Source organism: Leucopleurus acutus (assembly GCF_964270905.1).
Source record: "Leucopleurus acutus genome assembly, chromosome: 2".
Taxonomy (NCBI): Eukaryota; Metazoa; Chordata; class Mammalia; order Artiodactyla; family Delphinidae; genus Leucopleurus; species Leucopleurus acutus.
In genome coordinates, this window is record NC_139143.1 from 65,685,716 (window position 1) to 65,705,384 (window position 19,669).

The following is a 19,669-nucleotide window of genomic DNA, read 5'->3' on the forward strand; positions in this document are numbered from 1 at the left end:
ATGCCATATCCCACCCCTCACTTCCTGTTGCACACTTACATTTCTTAGAGATGTCATTCAACACAGCTGGTGGGGCCACCTTGTTATCCCATAATTCAGTTGTAAGAGTGCCATGTGACTGTGGGGTCTGGATGGGTTTTCCTGTGGCTACATAATCTGTGCCATTAGGTGTCTGAGCTGAAGGTAGTCTAATTGAAGGAGGTGGCTGTTTTGAAGACTGTGTTGTAGTCTGTAGTGGACTCTGGACTGGTTTGTGAGTCTGTCCCTGAGTCTGGGCTGGGGCAGTAGGGGCTGGGACTGAGACTTGGACTAGGGCAGGGGTTGGGGCTGGGATTGAGGCAGGGACAGTCGGGACTGCGGTGGCGGCAGCTGGGGCTGAGGTGGCTGGAGGTGGAGCTGAAGCTGGTGATAGAGCTGAAGCAAGGATAGGAATTGAGACTGAGGCAAGGATGGGGACAGAGGCTGGGGTGGAAGCAGAGGCAAGGATTGGGGTTGGAGCTGGAGCTGGAGAAGAGGCTGTGGCTGTAGTTGAGGTGGAGGCTGGAACTGGAGCTGAGGCTGAGGCTAAGGTTGGGAGTGGAGCTGAGGTGGACGTAAAGACTGGGACTGCAGATGGGGCTGGAACTGGAGCCGAGGGTGATGCTAAAACTGGAGCTGGGGTTGAGGCTGGAACTGGAGCTGAGGTTGTGGCTGAACCTGGAGCTGAGGCTGAACCTGGACCTGGAGCTGAGGCTAGAGCCAAAGCTGGAAGCTGTGCTTGCTGGGTTCCCGTAGCCTGTTTTTTGGCAAATCTTGGCGGGAGCTTAGAAGTCTGACTTCTTCCTTTTTCATTTGCATTCTTTTTATTCCAGACCTTAAAAAATTTGCAGGAATCATTTGTGTCAGTAACACAGCTGAAAGTAATAGTTCATACACAGACATTCCAACAAAGCTATCTACTGCTAATTTAGCTCCTTTACTTTACAAAATAGCTACTTGATAGAATAAAAACATCAAGGTTGCCAATGAGATTTTAAATTACAAGATGCTATAGGGGAAAAAAGACAAGTATGTATTATATATTCTTGACATACAGGTCCACAATCTCTTTTCCACTATTCTGAAGTTAAAGAAATTAAGGAAATTCGCACTAAATTCATTTGGCAGCAAAATCTGACCCCACCTGACAAAAAATTACTGACTTCACTCAACTCATGTTTGCCACAGAAAAATTAATCCTGGGAGTGTTGCTAGGTATTATGCTATATAAAATACGCACCAATGTATCTTCCTAAACAATAATAACAAATAAATGACTTCTGAAAATATCTAGTCCCAAGAATTATATTCAATTAAACTCAATATTACCAACCACATAGGATTTTTACAGTGTTTCCTGCTTTTAAGCCTCTCACCTGTTAGGGCTCTTTATCACTATGACCTATGTGCTCTATTTATTTTTATCCTCTGTCAGCATTTAGTAAAATGGGTGTTGGGTTGATCTAAAGGAAATAATGTATCGTGATTCATACTATGTATTTCAAAGAACTAATTTAGATTACAACAGAAACTTGTATAGGTCAAGAATCTGCAAGTTATTAGAGATCATGGCAGCTGTATTCATTAAGTTTCCAAGATGATTTAAAATTAACCCTAACTCTGCAATGAAGTATGATGGGGCAAATAAGATATATTTTGAAATAAAGTAAAGATGGTCTTCTCTAAGGCAAATGGTGAGCTAGTGATTACATTCTACTTAAAATTTACCTCATTCTGGTTAAAAAGTTTAAAGTTGTGAAAAATCAGGTCATTCTCAGAACTTGAATAATAACTGCAGCCCTGACCTTAGAGGTGGATAGAAACCTTGACCATTTCCTAGTATATTTTGGGCAACAATCTAAATAACTAGTAACAAATTGAAACGCTATACCTGAATGATTTGTTCTTCCTTCTTTCGGCGTTCTTCATCCTGTAAACGTTTCTGTTGTTTTTTGGATACAACTTCAGTAAAACCATCATCATTCAAATTTGACTGGGGGTCTTCAACTACTGTTACTTCAGGATGGTCATCAATTATAACAACACCTACAGATATACAAAAAGATTTAAAATGATATTTTTTTGCAACTGAAAAGATAAATAGAAATGTTTAGTCCAGTAGTGATTAAAAAATAAAAGATATGGCAAAGATCTAGTTCTCATAACTCATAGTATATAAGTCATTTCCCACACCATAAAATGGCCATTTAGCAGCAAAATTTGAAAAGATTTCATAGATATATGAAAAAATTTCATAAACAGGTTAAAAATAAAAGTCCTGAGACTATCTACTTTGAATGATATATTATACATCCTTTTTTCTTAAGCAATATAGTGGTAATGCCTTGTTTTTTAAAAGAAAAATCAAGGGCTTCCCTGGTGGCACAGTGGTTAAGAATCCGCCTGCCAATGCAGGGGACACAGGTTCGAGACCTGGTTCGGGAAGATCCCACATGCCGTGGAGCAACAAAACCTGTGCTCCACAACTACTGAGCCTGCGCTCTAGAGCCTGTGAGCCATAGCTACTGAAGCCCGGGCGCCTAGAGCCCGTGCTCCGCAACAAGAGAAACCACCGCAATGGGAAGCCCACGCACCCAACAAAGAGTAGCCCCCGCTCTCCGTAACTAGAGAAAGCCCGCATGCAGCAACGAAGACCCAACACAACCAAAAATAAATAAATTTATTAAAAAAAAAAAAGAAAGAAAGAAAAATCAAAATTGTCTTATCGTAGTCAAATCACTTAAACTCTACCTCTCCCAGCCTCAAGATGTGTGCTGTGCTATTAAAGATCTACATAGTACTTTATCTCATTTGCATCTAACCATTCTAAGAGGTGGGTATTACTATTGTTTCCCCTTTTCAAAGGATGTAATAAGCTCTGAGAGGCTGATGTGCTAACAACGCGGTGTTGAACAACTAAGCTGGTCTTATGATTCTTAATGCCTCTAGTTTATGTAGACTATTGTCTATAATGTGGAGCTGTTAAAAACCATGAAATACATGTTAAAGTTCCATGTGAATGTAAAGTGGCATAGATGTACATACATCATAATAACCCAGTGGAAGAATAATTCAAGATATACTTTCAACTCATTCTCTAACAATTATTCTGGCTATCTTGTTAAATTATTCTAGGGCTTCCCTGGTGGTGCAGTGGTTGAGAGTCCGCCTGCCGATGCAGGGGACGCGGGTTCGTGCCCCGGTCTGGGAGGATCCCACATGCCGCGGAGCGGCTAGGCCCGTGAGCCATGGCCGCTGAGCCTGCGCGTCCGGAGCCTGTGCTCTGCGACGGGAGAAGCCAAAACGGTGAGAGGCCCCCGTACCGCAAAAAAAAAAAAAAAAAAAAAAAAAAAATTCTATATTCCAGTGAGTATAAGAAATCTAGATCCATTAACTAATACTTAGAAGAAAAATAAAAATAGTCCAGGTGATGTGATTTTGGGTTGTAGGCATAATGTTTGCACAATAAATATAAGAAAAGGGTGAGGCAATTCAAATAAATTATTTTAATTTTGCAAATATAAATATATAATATGTTCTGATCGGGAAACACATAATAAAAATAGATACTCGCTTGGGAATGATACATATACAATTCAGAATGGTGATAACTTGCGGGGCCTGGCAAGAGAATATGACCATGGAGTGGATCATAGAGAATCTACTGGCAAACAGTTCCTTTTAAATAGCTAAAAATTTGCATTTATAGAAACACTGACAGGGAAACAAAAAATAAATACTAAGACTGGCTTTCACTCTTTATAAACCTATTACTGTTACTGTTTTTCTAATAAAAGTTTAATTTCAAAGGAAAAAGCCAATTGATTCTGATTTATCTATGACGCTTCTACTTGTGTTCTAAATCCTTTAAGAAATTAACTGTGTATAACACAACACTGTAAAGCAATTATACTCCAATAAAGATGTCAAAAGAAAAAAAAAGAAATTAACTGTGTAAAATGGAGCATATGCTCATCTCAATGCAAGGTTTTAGTCCAACATTTCTAAGGATGTCATGCACTCCAGTATTTCAGACTTGTGAAGAGACCTCTTCATAATTCTAAATTCATCTCAGTTTTTCACTTAAACTAAAAAGTGTGTGTGTTTAAAGCTCATCTTCATAGTCATGTCATCATTCATTATTATTATTTTTTTTTGCGGTACGCGGGCCTCTCACTTGTGGCCTCTCCCGCTGCGGGGCACAGGCTCCAGACGTGCAGGCTCAGCAGCCATGGCTCACGGGCCTAGCCGCTCCGCGGCATGTGGGATCCTCCCGGACCGGGGCACGAATCCGTGTCCCCTGCATCGGCAGGCGGACTCCCAACCACTGTGCCACCAGGGAAGCCCCATCACTCATTATTTTAATTTTCTTGCCTAAGGGCTCCGTTAGAAATCTTTTGAATAGTTCACTCAATTACATGAAGCATTTACGGACATGTGAACAATACTTTGTTCTCAACACCCTGTTCTTGCCTGGTGCTTTGCAACGTTTTGGGCTAATGGGACATTATTAGGAAGACCATTTTTAGGAAATTACAGAACATTTTTAGGAAAAGAACCTAAAGATGACTCTTAAAATTAACTTCAACAAGTTAAAACTAATAGCTCAATTTCCATTATCAATTCAGAAATAATTGACTTCTTACCTTTTTATATTGTGTTAATCCAATAATATAATACTTTGCAAAATTTCTACTCCAGAAGTTGTTTGGAAAAAGAGAAACTAGTAAACAAATATTTGAGAAGTCTGCCATGTTCTGTGGACTTCTGTAATCTTCACTTGTCATTTTCCAAATGTAGTGTTTAGATGGATGTTAATCTCTTCTCATGGACCACAATAAGATTAGCATCCAAGCTTCCTATGGATTTACTTTAATTGCTCTCTCTAAATCAGAACTTTCCAACTTTAGCAGTATTAACATTTTGCACTAGCTGTCCTGTGCAGGGTAGGATGTTTAGCAGCATTCCTGGCCTATACCCACTAAGATGTCAGCAGCATCCGGCCACCAGTTTTGACACCAAAAATATCTCCAGAGATTGCCAAATGCAGAACCATCCCTGTTAAGAACCACAGTTCTAAAAATTCTTAAAACGCGCAATTAAGATAAGTTTATTTCTCTCCCACGTGAATCCTAAAATGATAGTCTAGAATTAGCTCTCAAAAGTTTGCGTGCATTGGAATCACCTGGAGAACTTGTTAAAACACAGATTGCTTCACACTCCAAGAGTTTCTAATACAGCAGGTCTGGGGTAGGGCCCAAGATTCTGTATTTCTCACAAATTTCCAGGTGATGTTGATGGTCTGAGGACCACGCTTTGAGAACCGCTGGTCTAGAAATAATAATGCCAAAGTCCTGGGCCCAAATCAAATTTAGTATGTATAAATAAGTATTAACTAGATGAAAGAAAACTCTCATCTACATCTCTAATACTGATATAACAAAAGTACCTAACCCAAGTTTCCCATTACTACTATCTGGTCTTAACTTAGTAAATCTCTCAATCTTATTCAGTATTTCCAGCTTAAGTCTCATCTGAATGAATGGCAAATAGCACATTTTTACATGTATCAATATAAGTGTCTACTCATAGAGATTCCTTGTTAACTTCTTCATCAAATATCTCCTTCTTGCTGTGTTATCCTTCATATTTGATATCCTATCACTCTGTGGCTTTCTGAAAGCATTTATCCATAGCAACACTACCTCCCATCCTATTATTTATTCTCTATTTATCGTATCTTAGATGCCAATTTTATCAAGGTCATAACTCACTGAGGTTAATATTTCTTTCCTTTCAGACACAGAATATGTACAGATATAACTAAGCACCTTCACATTTGGTTTTCTGTGCTTCCCCACACCTGTTTAGCAAGGTAGCGTGGTTAATTTCCTTTTTTTTTTTTAAAGAAGAACAGTGAAACTCTGTGGATTATCTTTAACAAGAATTTTATCAAGCACTCAAGCCTATGCTAAAAGCTGGTGTTATTTCAGTTAAAGCTATATCGGTGATTCATAACCAGTCTCTATCTCTACCTTGAAGTCCAATTCTTTCTTTTTTGATGACTTCTTTATTTACAGTATCTATTTAAATGTAACAAATAGATAAACAGATAGATATATAAAAGGGACCTGAGACGCACTTGCATAGTTGTTGAGATCAAACTGTGATAGTGCATCCACTTTCTCTTTGGGTTTTTTAGGGCCTGGTTTGGGCTCTTCTCTTTTTTTCCCAGTAGAATCTTTGGAGTTCTTTTGTCCTGTACCATTAGGGGCTCCTTCCTGGTGGTGTGCAGAGCTGCCATTGACAGGATCAGCACCAGCTGTGCCTGCCGACTGGTCATCAAATGGCCTACAAAATAATAATTTGAGATTTTATTACTACCTCTACATATCCGAACAAAAGAAAAATGCTCTTAGTGGCAGTTTCTAAGAAGAAATAACAGTGGGATAGAAGACCCTAACTCTAAAACCAACAAGCTTTAGTGACTTTGGTTGGGTACAACTTCACTAAGATGGAGCTTCCCAGTAAAGGAGATAAGACAAGCTCCTTAGGATTCTTTCCAGCAATTAAATTCTAGAATTCTAATTATCCTCTGAAGGTTCTTATCGTGTCTATTCTTACTGTGTCTATCATGTGATAAATGAGCTATCAACATTGTTTATAGCAGAAAATTTCTGTGATCCAACCTAGTCCAAAGTATTCACTAGTGGATCTTCTCCACAAGAGGGCAGCATATGAAAATGTCTTTTTAAAGAATTCTATGCTTACACTACAAGTATGTTTTTTTTTAAAAGCTCAATCAGATTTATATACATGTAAACATTTTAAAAACCAGTTTTAATATGGAAACGATTCACGTCACAAAACCAAAGGTATTTCTACAGGGTTTTTTTTTTACCTAACAGATTCTTTTCTTGGGTTCATTTTATAAAAACTTCATGAAAATACACCATGAAAAATGGCCTTACCAATTCATTTCCAGCTCAGTCTATAGTATTACTCAAGATAAAAGCTTAACAAGAGCCTGACAAAAAGCATGACCTCAAACAGGTGAAGAATGAATTCATTTCTTCTAAATGGGACTCTTGCAAAACATTCATTTCACTACAGCCAGTAACTGCTATTTCTGCAGATTCAAAGTTGTTATCATCTACATAGCACAAAAGTCTTGCTAAGTAGTTGAGATCTACAGTGCACACAAATCTGATCAATTTTTCCCTTGAGTATTATTACTTGAAATTCTAATAGTTTGGTTACAGTCAACAACTATTGATACGTTGTTATTTTAACTTATATGTTATCCTATTCTTTTGACTTTTAAAGGGAGATTTAAATTCTGTGTTAAGCAGGTACTCAAACACAACTGGTAGTATTATTTCCCTGGAACTTCGTCTAATTTATCAGAAAGCAAAAATATTTTCGCTGACTGGTATAGTAACCTGAAATGCTAAGTGTCAGTAACTAACCAATGCAGATTAAGATACTTTGCCCTAATAAATTTCCTACCAGCTCAGGCTGCAAATCTGGGAATTGGTTTTAAAAAAAAAAGAACAAACGGGCAGGCCATAATAATAGTTGCTTACTATATACCAGGTGTTACATTAAGTGTTTCACAAATATCATGTCACTAAATCTTCACACATTTTTATAAGTACTATTACTTTCTCCCCCTTTTACTGGTGAGGAAGCAGAGTTTATACCACTAGTAAATACCAGAGTCTAGATTTAAAACTAGGAATAATGCTACTTTATAATGTTTCCTAATACTAAACATAATAATAATTATTTACTATAACCAACATTTTAATATTTAAAAAAACAGACCAAGTTTAGCATAGCTGAGAAAAATTCTTTTAAAAACACCACCAATGACATGGTATTTATGTTACTGGTAGCCTTGGTGGTTGGGCAGGACTTTGCTTTCTAGGCCTCTCTCTAAGCTGGATCATTTATTGTAGGTTGCAACTTGAGTGAGGAATATAATTTATCCTTAAGTTTCAACATTCACTCTCTAGAAACCAGTACAGAGTGACTGTATATGGTTACAACATATTAATTTAAGTCCCAGAGGACACCTGTGAGCACCAGTTTTCCAAAGAGAAACCAAGAAAGAAAGGCAGGCTGCTCATCATCAGTAAGATGATTTACCAAATGGAAGACACTGTATAGGTCCTGCCCTAGGTGTGTAGATTTTCCCAAACCTACAAATTCCTAACAGGACTCTTTTGGGAAATGTAACGTAACAACAGGCAGACTCCTGAGACACACTAACCTCTTTCTCAAGCACCCTTACACTTTTAGAATAGAAAAAAATTCTAGGAGAAGAATGTCTTGGCCCTCTATAGACTAGTTCCTTTGCACAGTTCAACCAAGAAGTATACTTTTAGCTTCGCTAAAGGTACAAAACTAGGGAATTCCCTGGTGGTCCAGTGGTTAGGACTCTGTGCTTTCACTGCGGAGGGCCCAGGTTCAATCCCTGGTCAGGGAACTAAGATCCCACAAGCCGCATGGCGGCCAAAAAAAAAAAAAGAGAGAAGTTGCATAAGTAATTATATCTAACACAAAATACTCACCCTCGTTTTCCACTTTTTGATGGTGGGCCACTTCTTCTTTCATTCCTAGGACCTGAGAAATTCCTTCCGGATTTGGGTGGACCATTGTTGCCACGCCGATTCTGGCGATCTATGCCAGGTCTCTGACTAGAAAAACTTCTCTTTGCTATTTCCCTTTTTGGAGGTAAAACATTCTCTCCAGCCTTTACAACCACTTGTGCATTCAAATCAGCATTTTTTTTTTCATCCCTTTCGCGCCTCTCATTGAAATCACTGCTTTCAGAAGCTGTTTCCCATTCTTCATTTGCCTGATCTGAAGAGTTCTGATTAGATAAGTCTGGTGTCTTATTCCCAGAAACATCCCCAGCAGTATTAACTGGTTCTTGAACCACATTACTAACTGTGCCATTTGTGGGCACTGCCACCTCATTGGTTTTTGAAGCAGCCTCCCTCTCTCTTAGCCGTCTAAATCGGGGAGGTTTATCTTGCCTCGGTGGTCGGGTAGGACGCTGCCTTCGGGGCCTCTCCCTAGCTGGGTCAAATTTTCGCTCAAATTTTGGAGGCCGTTTATCTGCTGGCATAGGAATAAACTGCTCATGTCTTCTTGGTGGCTCTCCATCATCTGGTTTAGGAGCTTCTGCCTGCCTTGGGTTCCACTGATTGTCCCGATAAGCAGGTCTTCGTAAAGTGGAAGGGCGTGACGGGCGACCTCCAGGATCCCTTCCACCACGTCTGAATGTTCCCCCTCTGCCTCGCCTTGTAGGCTCTCCTTTAGGAAGGAAGCCTGGTTTAGATTTATCATCATCCCTTACAAAAGTTTTTTCTAGAGGTCTACTATCTATTCGGACATGATTTTCAGGCTTGAAAGAAGATGGAGGCTTTACAGGTTTTTTGTTTTCAGACCGTTCCTCTCTTTTGGGAAGTTTACCTTTGCTTAAACTATCCTTGTCACTTGCACTTTCATGAATTTCACTGTCCGTGTCAGTCTCTGAACCTCGCTGTCTTCTTCTTTTGGGAACTACTTCAAAATCAGAGCTCTCACTTCGTGTTTCACTTTCTTCTCGCTGTCTGAGGGGCCCTGGGGGCACATGCTCTGCTCGTGGCTTACTGTCTCTATACTGAGGATAGTCTCGAGTGTGTCCTCTACCACCCCGGCCACGCCCTCCATAAGAGCCTCTATAGCTTCGCCCCCTGGAGTAATATTCACCTCGGCCTCGACCTCTGTACCCTTGATCTGGAAACCAATCTCTATCTCTAGCTTCTTTCCAATAGGCCCTAGGGGGTAAAGCTGATTCTTTCTTAGCTGTTGGTCTTAAATCTGGTCGAGACCTCTCTGTAACAAGGTCTTTGCTGATGACTTTCTCAGGTTGCTTTTCTTCCTTGACTGTTGGTGCTGTGACAGTTTGCTGGTTTACAGTTTTAGCTGCAGGCTCTACCTCAACACTACTTACAGGTTCCAAAGGCTTCTCAGTATCCTGAGGTGGCTTTTGCACCAAAGTTGAAGGTGAAGTTTCTACTGAAGGAAATTTCTCTGGTTCTGGTTGAGGTGGCAGTGGAACCGACTGTGGCTGAAGCGGTGCTACAGGTGGTGGGGGTGGAGGAAGAGGCTCTTTCTTTTCTGTCTTTTCAGGTTTTGCCATTTTTTCGGTGACCTTTTCTCCTTCTTTCTCCTTCCTTTGCTCTCGTTCTTCTTTCATATCTCTAAGTATAGGTTTTTTAATAGGACCTGATCTTCTCACAGGCCTATCATTACCTTCTTCTCTTCTGTTGGAGCTAGGCCTTGGGCCCCAACGAGTTTCCGATTTAGATTTATACAGTTTTTCAGGTTTTGGTCCTTCAGAAGATCGTATAAAGCCCTCTTTTTTTGGTTTTTCCTCTGACCTTTCTGCTGGTTCTTTTGAATCAATGCATCTGCTAGTTACTTTAGGAATGCTTGCAGATGGCTCATTTCTCTGCTCCTCTGATTTTTGAGTATGGTTAGATCCATGGGAAACACTTCTTTTCCGGGCAGGCTGACTTTCTCCAGCTGAAATTCGCTCTTCTTGAGTGGATACAGTCTTTTGATCAGGTACATCAAAACAAGCAGGCTGATTATTTGTGTCAGTATGATGAGGTCTAATGTCTTCCACTGATCTGCTTAAAAACTTCTGTACTTCTGTCTCACTTGATTCTCTGACAAAGTCTGCTTTTGGATGAGCCTCTAACTGACTATGTTCTACTGGATAAGCAGCAGTTATCTGTTCCTGATCCAATGGGGCTTCAGGCCTATGATAAGGAGAATTCAAAGAAATAACAGCCATCAAGGCAAAAATCTTTCTCACAGGTACATGTACAGCAAAATAACCCCTCTAATTTAAAAAGAAAAAAATGGATTCTAATCATAAAGAGCTTTATATGTCTCTATAAAAAGTTTAGTGCAACATTATTCATGATAGCCAACAGATAGAAACAACCTAAATGCCTACCGACAGATGAATGGCTTAAGAAAATGTGGTAAATGCATACAATAGAATGTTGTTTAGTATTAAAAAAAGAAAGAAAATCCTGCTATATGCTATGTCATGGATGAGGACATTACACTAAGTGAAATAAACCAGTCACAGAAGGACAAATGCTGCATGATTCCACTTATATATACTATATAATGTAATCAAACTCATCCACACAGAAGGCGATTGCCAGGGACTAAGAGGAAGGCGGAAATGAGTATGATTAAATGGGTAAAAAATTTCAGTTGTGCAAGATTAAAAAGTTCTAGAGATCTGTTGTACAACATTATGCTTATACTACACACTTAAAATTCTGATAGGAGGGCAGATATGCTATGTTTCTACCCCCACAATTAAAAACAAATGAAGCTCATTCCTTAAGAGGAAGTTTAGACCATGCTGATGTGAATTTTTAAGACCGAAACTAGTCATTTCCACTTATAACGAGAGTGCACTAGAGTAGGTCCATCTTTCCCACTGAATCAGAATTTTAAAACACCATAACATACTCCTTAAAAGGGCAGAAGTTCTAACTTCATGGTTATAAACTGTTAGAGATCACCAATTGTCTGACACTTCATAGTAACTCTGTAAATTAGTGTTTGTCCTCAACTCAGCCTTAGAAAACTTCCATAAGATATCGATAATTAAATGTCTACCATATTTCTCGTTAGTGGAAGAACTACATCCACACTTTAGCCACATTACATGTCAAGTACTTAATCAACAGCAGAATCTTGCCAATTTTAACATCTACCACTGAATTTCAGCATTTAACTAAGTGTACAGAACTACGTTACAAAATGCCCTAATCAATACAGAAATGCCAGAAAAAGGAAAATACGTCCTAGAATGAAATAAGGCATACTAAAATGGGAGAAAATCAGATCGGTGGCTCAGTCCTAAATCAGAAAGATCTTCAGAGAGACTACACAGTTTTCGTTTCCCCACAATATTCTATTGGTCTACTAATAATTTTAATAATTACCTTATATCCTCAGGTTCTTCTGTTGCCTTGGGAGTGGTGGCCTGCTGAGGCTCAGTATGAGGATAGGGATCTGACCCCCACATCATACGAGGCTCAGAAAGGGAAACTGCATGATCTCTTGCAGAGCGAGCTATATGCTCAAATGACTCAGAGCTGCTCGGTGACCCTTCCATCTGGTCTCTTCTCATTAATGGCTTAGGAGGCATCATTCCTATACAAAAGATCAGAAAAAGATTGCGGAGTGGGGGTAGGAGAACGAAGGAAACAAAATCATTATAGACGTAGAATCTACATTATTACTTAATTACTATTTGGACATTCTATATTTAAACCAAAGAAATACTTTTGGCAAGTAAAACTGATTAATTCAAAAAAATAATCAGTGAAAATTATATTGAGTTTTTTTGTGAATGAGATTTTTATCGTTGCTTTTAAATAGATTTAAAAATTGAGGAAGCAAAGCAAGCAAAACCATAAGAACAGCCTATTTTACTTTAAAGGAAAGAAAAGATAATGCCTATAAAAATCAGATAACAAGCACCGTGACTCTACGCATGTTAAACATTATGAGAATTACACCAAGTGATAAATTTTCAGAAAAACATTTTCTATAGAAAATCCCATTAATCTAGTTTAGTTGATCAATATGCTATAAATTATGCCTCTTAAATTTAAAATTTTCAGTGTAAATTTTAAAATAAAGATGTGATTCTTGATCATATTTTTGTCACCTCTAAATTTTCCTCTAGACTGCCTTGGTACTGGATTATCTGGATTTATTCTGATAAAGACTGCTATTTTATTTGTTTTTAGCTAAACTATTAGGAAATCCAAGTGTTAGGCTGGCAAATGACAGAGAAAATTGAAAAGCTGTAATATATAATATATGGACAAAATTCAAATGCTGAAACACCTGAAAGAATAAAAACAATGTAGCGAATAACAGATATTATAACTAAGATAGCAATTTTCCACCTGAAAATTTTAAAATAGTATTTGCAAGAGAGAAAATATATTTTCTCTTTGGTCTTACCACACTGTTGGTACAGTACCTGGCATTTAACTACTCTGTGCTGAGAGAAGACACATAATTTTATGATTAAAAAGTCCTATTTAAGTTCTGACTAGATTATAACTCTCAAAGGAATTAAGACTAAAAACGTGGGGAAAATGAAAAACTTTGAACTTGCAAAACTGCAAGTGAGCCATGAGACAATGCCAACTTAAACTTACCAGGATGAATGGGTGGAATATCCATAGCAGGTCTACCTGATATCATTCGCGGATCCATGTATGACTGCATCATGAGCCACCTTGGATCAAAACCCATAGAAGCCAAATGCTGAGGGTGAGGCTGCATGGCCTGGTAAAGAGGTCTGTGTGGTGGTGGAGGGACAGCACCACTGGATGGCTGTGAAGGAACCGTTTGTGGAAGTACACCTTGCTGCTGCTGCTGCTGCCACTGCTGCTGTTTCATCTGTTCCTAAAAAAAGAAGAACCCTACATCTGAGACTTTAGTTCCATGTGATAAATTAATACAATCAATCAGAAAACAGGCTTTTTTGAAACCTTGAGGGAAAAGAATTCCAAACACATTTGACAGTGAGAGGTGGCAAGACAAAAGAATAAAGAATAAGTTATGACATTTTGCCTTACACGTGACTTAAGCAACTAATCACTCATTAATTATACTGCAGAAACCACTTCCTAGAAAGGAAGATGGTTTCTATAAATGAGGCAGATGGAAAAAAGGAACGACACAGAAGTTTCACAGTAAAGCCCTTATCAACAAACTTTTACTAATTTAAAAGGAGGAAATTTTTCAGGGAAAATTTGTATGCTTTGTGTATTTTGAGTTTTATGTCAAATTATTTCTTATACTACTTAACAATAAACCTTTTTAATCACACATACAAGATAAAATGTTTTTATTGTTACCTGCTGCCGCTGGAATCGTGGTGGTAAAGACTTCTGAAACTGTTTAAAATAGCCAGATAATATAGCAGGCCGAGGCTGAGACCCTGACTCTGGTTCTGTTTCATGTGCTGCTTGTGTGGTCTCTTTTTCACTGCGATTGTTATCTTGTCTACTGAAAACTGGGTCATCCTCTGCCCAAAGAAAAGGTGAAAGATAATTATACTCATCAACGACACTTGACAAATACATGTTGTTTGTACTGGAGTGAAATAATTAGATTGATATATTTAAAAAGTTTACAAGGAAGAAAGCATCCTTACTCTAAAACACTTTTGTATTTTAATATTGGTAACCATCAATGAGGTAACATTAGATTAACAAAACCCTAGACCTTCTCAAAGCTGGATTCTTAAGACAGAAATCACATGCCCAAATGCTTTACCATACAAATGTCTGTATTTGATATTTTGTGATAATAAACCATTTCAAATACTACCTATTTTGCACTGTTTCACTAAATATTAACACTACTGTCAAAATTTACTTGGGGTCCTCTAGGACTTAGGTGAAAACATAAATGGCCTATAAATACTTAAAATAGAACACACTGGTTTACTTAAAAATTTTTTTGATCAGGGGATGTTATCTATAAAGAAAACTAATGAATCTAAGTCTGATGACAACAGTGATCACCAGCTATCTTCAAATATATAAATCATTATTCTGTGATATATCTGAAGATAGATGGCGATCACTCTGTTGTCATCAGAGTTTAAAAATCATTATTTTATGTAAAGGGTATCAATTATGATACATGAGAAGGAGAATCACACACATCCCCCACACACAAAAAATGTTCTCATCCCAAAGAAAACCAGAGCCATATATACATTCTAGAGAATGCCATTTGTCACAACTACAAAGCCATGCATATTATAAATTCTTTTCTCAGATAATTAGGGGTGGATTTTAATGGGAAAGCTAATGTAATGCCAATGGTAAAACGATGCAGTAAAGAATCACAAATCACATTTTGTCTGTATTACATTCAATATTAAAAATGCTAAAAAAATAAAATATTAGCGAGAAAAGAGAGCCAAGTAGGTGCAACATTTAAAAATGAAATGGGTACATCTCATGATAAACCCAGCTAAAATTAAACTGCCATCAGAAGACATATAAAATGTGAATGAAAATAAAAGTATCACTAAATAACGATTATTAAAAACAAAAGCATAATTAATTAAGTATATATAGTGGCTGCTGATGGTTAAATTAATTAATCAGGGTCATTACATGTATTCACTGGCAGAACTAGGACTAAAATGCATTTCCTTATTTCTGATCCATGGTCCTTTCTCATTAACTGTGAATGAGATTCCCTAAGGTTGTTCTCTTTCAGAATTCATCAATTTTAAAGTATACAAATGTTTTTCATTTCTGTGGTGAGAAATTTTACTTTACCTTTTTTGAGTGTTTTGAGCAAAGTGCTTAAGATATATAATAAAAGCCCATTATCAATATCAACTTATCTCTAGACTGCTTAATATAAAAATTTGTGAAATCTGGTAACTAAACAAATAATCCACATGGGCTGTATCTTATTTTTTTAAAAAAATTGAGATAAAACACTCTTACCCTTTTTATAGTTACATTAAGGACCAAGTTTGAAGGTAACCCAGAATATAGATAAAAACTTAAAGCAAAACTTTAAACAGCTTTATAACTTCAAGCAGCAGGGTCTTATAGAAAGAGCATGGGTTTTGAGGTAAAAAAAATTTCAGTATTTCCGTAACAGAAAATATACTGAAATAAAACTATTTCTATTTTAAATCACTGTTAACTCAAGCTATTCATTAAGACTGAATTTTACAGCAAGTTTGGAGCAAAGTTTTATTAATTAGAGTTTATAAGCTAAGTTGGGAAAGAACAAAAAAGCTGATTATAGCTAACAAAGGCTTTGGGTTTTTTTGGGCAGCGCTGTGTGGCTTGCAGGACCTTAGTTCCCCAATCAGGGGTTGAACCCATGCCGCCTGAGGTAGAAGCGCAGAGTCTTAACCACTGGACTGCCAGGGAAGTCCAGCAAAGGCTCTTTTCAAAAAGCATAATTACTGTCTGGTAAGCTTATAAATGACCTGTGGAAGCTTTTCTATTCTCACTGGTAGAAAAACAAATATGAAATTATGAACTGAGTACAGTCATTTAATTATGACAATCCAAAATTCCCATTAACCTCTATTCAACTTAAGTTTTAGAGGTATTAACACATGTGAACAAATGAGATTTTATTTAGTAGTTAAATGTCTTGGAATCAGAAAAGAGTAGAAGAATCAGCATCTCCTAACTATGAAGCTAATACAATTTTGCAGACAAAATAGAATTAAAGGTCATCTAACTGTATGGTATCTACAATAAACTCACTTTAGATCCAAATATATAAATAAATTGAAAATGAAAAGATGGACAAAGATAGTCCATGGAAACAGTAACCAAAAGAGAGCAGGGTGGCTACACTAACATGAGACAAAATGGACTTTATTTTATTTTTATTTTTTTTATGGTACGCGGGCCTCTCACTGTTGTGGTCTCTCCCGTTGCGGAGCACAGGCTCCCGACGTGCAGGCTCAGCGGCCATGGCTCACAGGCCCAGCCGCTCCACGGCATGTGGGACCTTCCTGGACCGGGGCACGAACCCGCGTCCCCTGCATCGGCAGGCGGACTCTCAACCACTGCGCCACCAGGGAAGCCCCAAAATTGACTTTAAATCAAAGAAGTTTTACAAGAGATAAAGAAAGTCATTAAATACTAATAAAAGGTTCAATACTGCAAGATACAACAATTATAAAACACTTATACACCTAGTAACAGACCATCAAAACGTATGAAGCAAGATACTGACAGAATTAAGGGGATAAATAGTTGCACATTAATAGTCAGAGGCTTCGGTCTTCCCTGGTGGTTCAGTGGTTAAGAATCCACCTGCCAGTGCAGGGGACACAGCTTCGAGCCCTGGTCCAGGAAGATCCCGCATGCTGCAGAGCAACTAAGCCCATGTGTCACAACTACTGAGCCTGCACTCTAGAGCCCGTGAACCACAACTACTGAGCCCATGTGCCTAGAGCCTGTGCTCCACAACAAGAGAAGCCATCACAGTGAGAAGCCTGCGCACTGCAACGAAGAGTACCCACAAGCTTGCAGCAACTAGAGAAAGCCCGTGTGCAGCAACGAAGACCCAACGCAACCAAAAATAAACAAACAAACAAATTTATATATATAAAAAAATAGTGGCTTCAACATTCCAATTCCAATAATGGCTAAAATAGCCACACAGAAGATAAATAAGGAAAGAGGACTTAATAAACCAACTAGATCCAACAGACATATACAGAACACTCTACCCCAAAACAGCATACACATTTTTCTCGAGGGACATTTCCAAGACAGATCACATTAGGCCACAAATCAACTCTCAAGAGTTAAAAAGATAGACATCACATAAAATATTTTCTCTAACCACAATGGAATGAAGTTAGAAATCACCAGAAGTAAACCTGAACAATTCACAAATCTGTGGAAATTAAACAATACACTCTTTAACAGCCAAAAGATCAAAAAAGAAAGTGCAAGGGAAATTGGAAAATACCTATGAGATGAATGAAAACAAAAGCACAACATACCAAAACTTCTGGGATGCAGCAAAAGCAAAGCAAAGAGGGAAATTTATAGCTATAAATGCTTACATTAAAAAACAGGAAAGCTCTCAAATCAGTAACCTAGAGTTATGACTTAAGGAATGAGAATAAGAAGAACAAACTAAACCCAAGGTTACTAGAAGGAAATAAAAATCACAGCAGAGATCAAGAAAATAAGAGAATAGAAAAACAGAGAAAAATCAATGAAAACAAAAGTTAGCTCGTTGACAAGATCAACAAAATTGACAAATCTTTAGTGGGGTGGGGAGGGGGTGAACTAAGGAAAAAAGGAGACTCAAGTTACTAAAATTAGAAGTGAAAATGGGGACAATACTACCAATTCTACAGAAATAAAAAGGATTATGAGAGAATTATGGACAATTGTACACCAACAAACTGGATAACCTAGATGAAATGTACAAATTCCTAAAAACAAAAAATCTACCAAGACTAAGTCACAAAGAAATAGAAAATGTGAATAGACTTTTAACTAGTAAGGAGACTGACTTGGTAATCAAAATTCTCACGACAAAGAAAAGCCCTGGACCTGATGGCTTCACTGGCGAATTCCACCAAACATTTAAACAAATAACATCAATTATTCTCAAACTTTTCCAAAAAACTGAAGAGGAGGGAACACTTCCTAACTCATTTATAAGGCCAGCATCACCTTGATACCAAAGCCAAACAAGAACACTACAAGAAAACTACAGACAAATATCTCTTACGAACACTGATGCAAAAATTCTCGACACAATACTAGAAAACAGAATTTAGCAGTATACTGAAAGTGTTATACACCATTTACCAAGTGGGATATATTCCTGGGATGCAAGGATGGTTTAACATACAAAAATCGATCAATATATTATACGCTGACAGAATGAAGGGAAAATAACACATGATCATCACAATTAACACAGAAAAGGATTCGACAAAATTCAACACATTTTTATGATAAAAATACTCAAACTAGGAACAGAAGGAAACTACCTCAACAGAATAAAATCCACTTATGAGAAACCCACAGCTAATACCACACTCAATGTTGACAAAGCTTTTTTTGTAGGATGAGGAACAAGACAAGGGTGCCTCCTTTTGCCACTTTTATTCAACTTAGTACTGGATAATTTTGAGGGATTCAACACTGCAGTGGAGGAAGTAACTGCAGATGTGGTGGAAACAACAAGAGAACTAGAATTAGAAGTGGAGCCTGAGATATGGTGGAATTGCTGCAATATTACAATAAAACTTGAATGGATAAGGAGCTGCTTCCAACAGATGAGCAAAGAAAGTGCTTTCTTGAGATGGAATCTACTCCTAGTGAAGATGCTGTGAAGCCTGTTGAAATGACAACCAAGGATTTAGAACATTATTACATAAACTTAGTTGGTGAAGCATTGGCAGGGTTTGAGAGGATTGACTCCAATTTTGAAAGAAGATCTACTATGGATAAATGCTATCAAACAGAACGGATGTTACAAAGAAATCATTTGTGAAAGGAAGAGTCAATCGATGTGGCAAACTTCACTGTTGTCTTATTTTAAGACATTGCCACAGCACCCCCACCTCAGCACCCTGATCAGTCAGCAGCCATCAATACTGAGGCAAGACCCTCCCTCACCCCCACAGCAAAAAGATCATGGCTCACTGAAGGCTCATTGATGGTTAGCATTTTTAGCAATAAAGTATTTTTAAGTTAAGGTATGTACATACAGCATATATATATTTTTAGACAAAATGCTACTGCACACTTAATAGTCTATAGAATAGTGTAAACATAACTTTTATATGCACTGGGAAACCAAAAAATTCATGTGACTTGCTTTATTGCCATATCTGCTTTATTGCAATGGTCTGGTACCTAACCTGCAACATCTCTGAGGTATGCCTGTGCTCAAAATAAATGAAAGCAGGGTCTCAAAGAGATATCTGTACACTCACAGTCACATCAGTGTTATTTAAAATAGGTAAAACATGGAATCAACCCAAGTGTCCATCAACAGATTG

The 19,669-nt window shown here is 37.8% G+C and overlaps 1 protein-coding gene across 10 annotated transcripts in view; it reads right to left on the bottom strand.

Moving 5' to 3' along the window:
- The window catches only part of PRRC2C (proline rich coiled-coil 2C), a 98,709-nt gene that overhangs the window by 30,954 nt on the left and 48,086 nt on the right, over nt 1–19,669 (bottom strand). For all 10 annotated transcript variants that reach the window (XM_082834642.1, XM_082834643.1, XM_082834640.1 and 7 more), the window contains exons 13-19: nt 13,989–14,158; nt 13,284–13,533; nt 12,051–12,261; nt 8,595–10,838; nt 6,161–6,369; nt 1,910–2,064; nt 40–853 (exon numbers count right to left, since the gene is read on the bottom strand). In XM_082834642.1, coding sequence (XP_082690768.1) covers nt 40–853; nt 1,910–2,064; nt 6,161–6,369; nt 8,595–10,838; nt 12,051–12,261; nt 13,284–13,533; nt 13,989–14,158 — 4,053 coding nt within the window. The remainder of the gene's footprint in view (nt 1–39; nt 854–1,909; nt 2,065–6,160; nt 6,370–8,594; nt 10,839–12,050; nt 12,262–13,283; nt 13,534–13,988; nt 14,159–19,669) is intronic.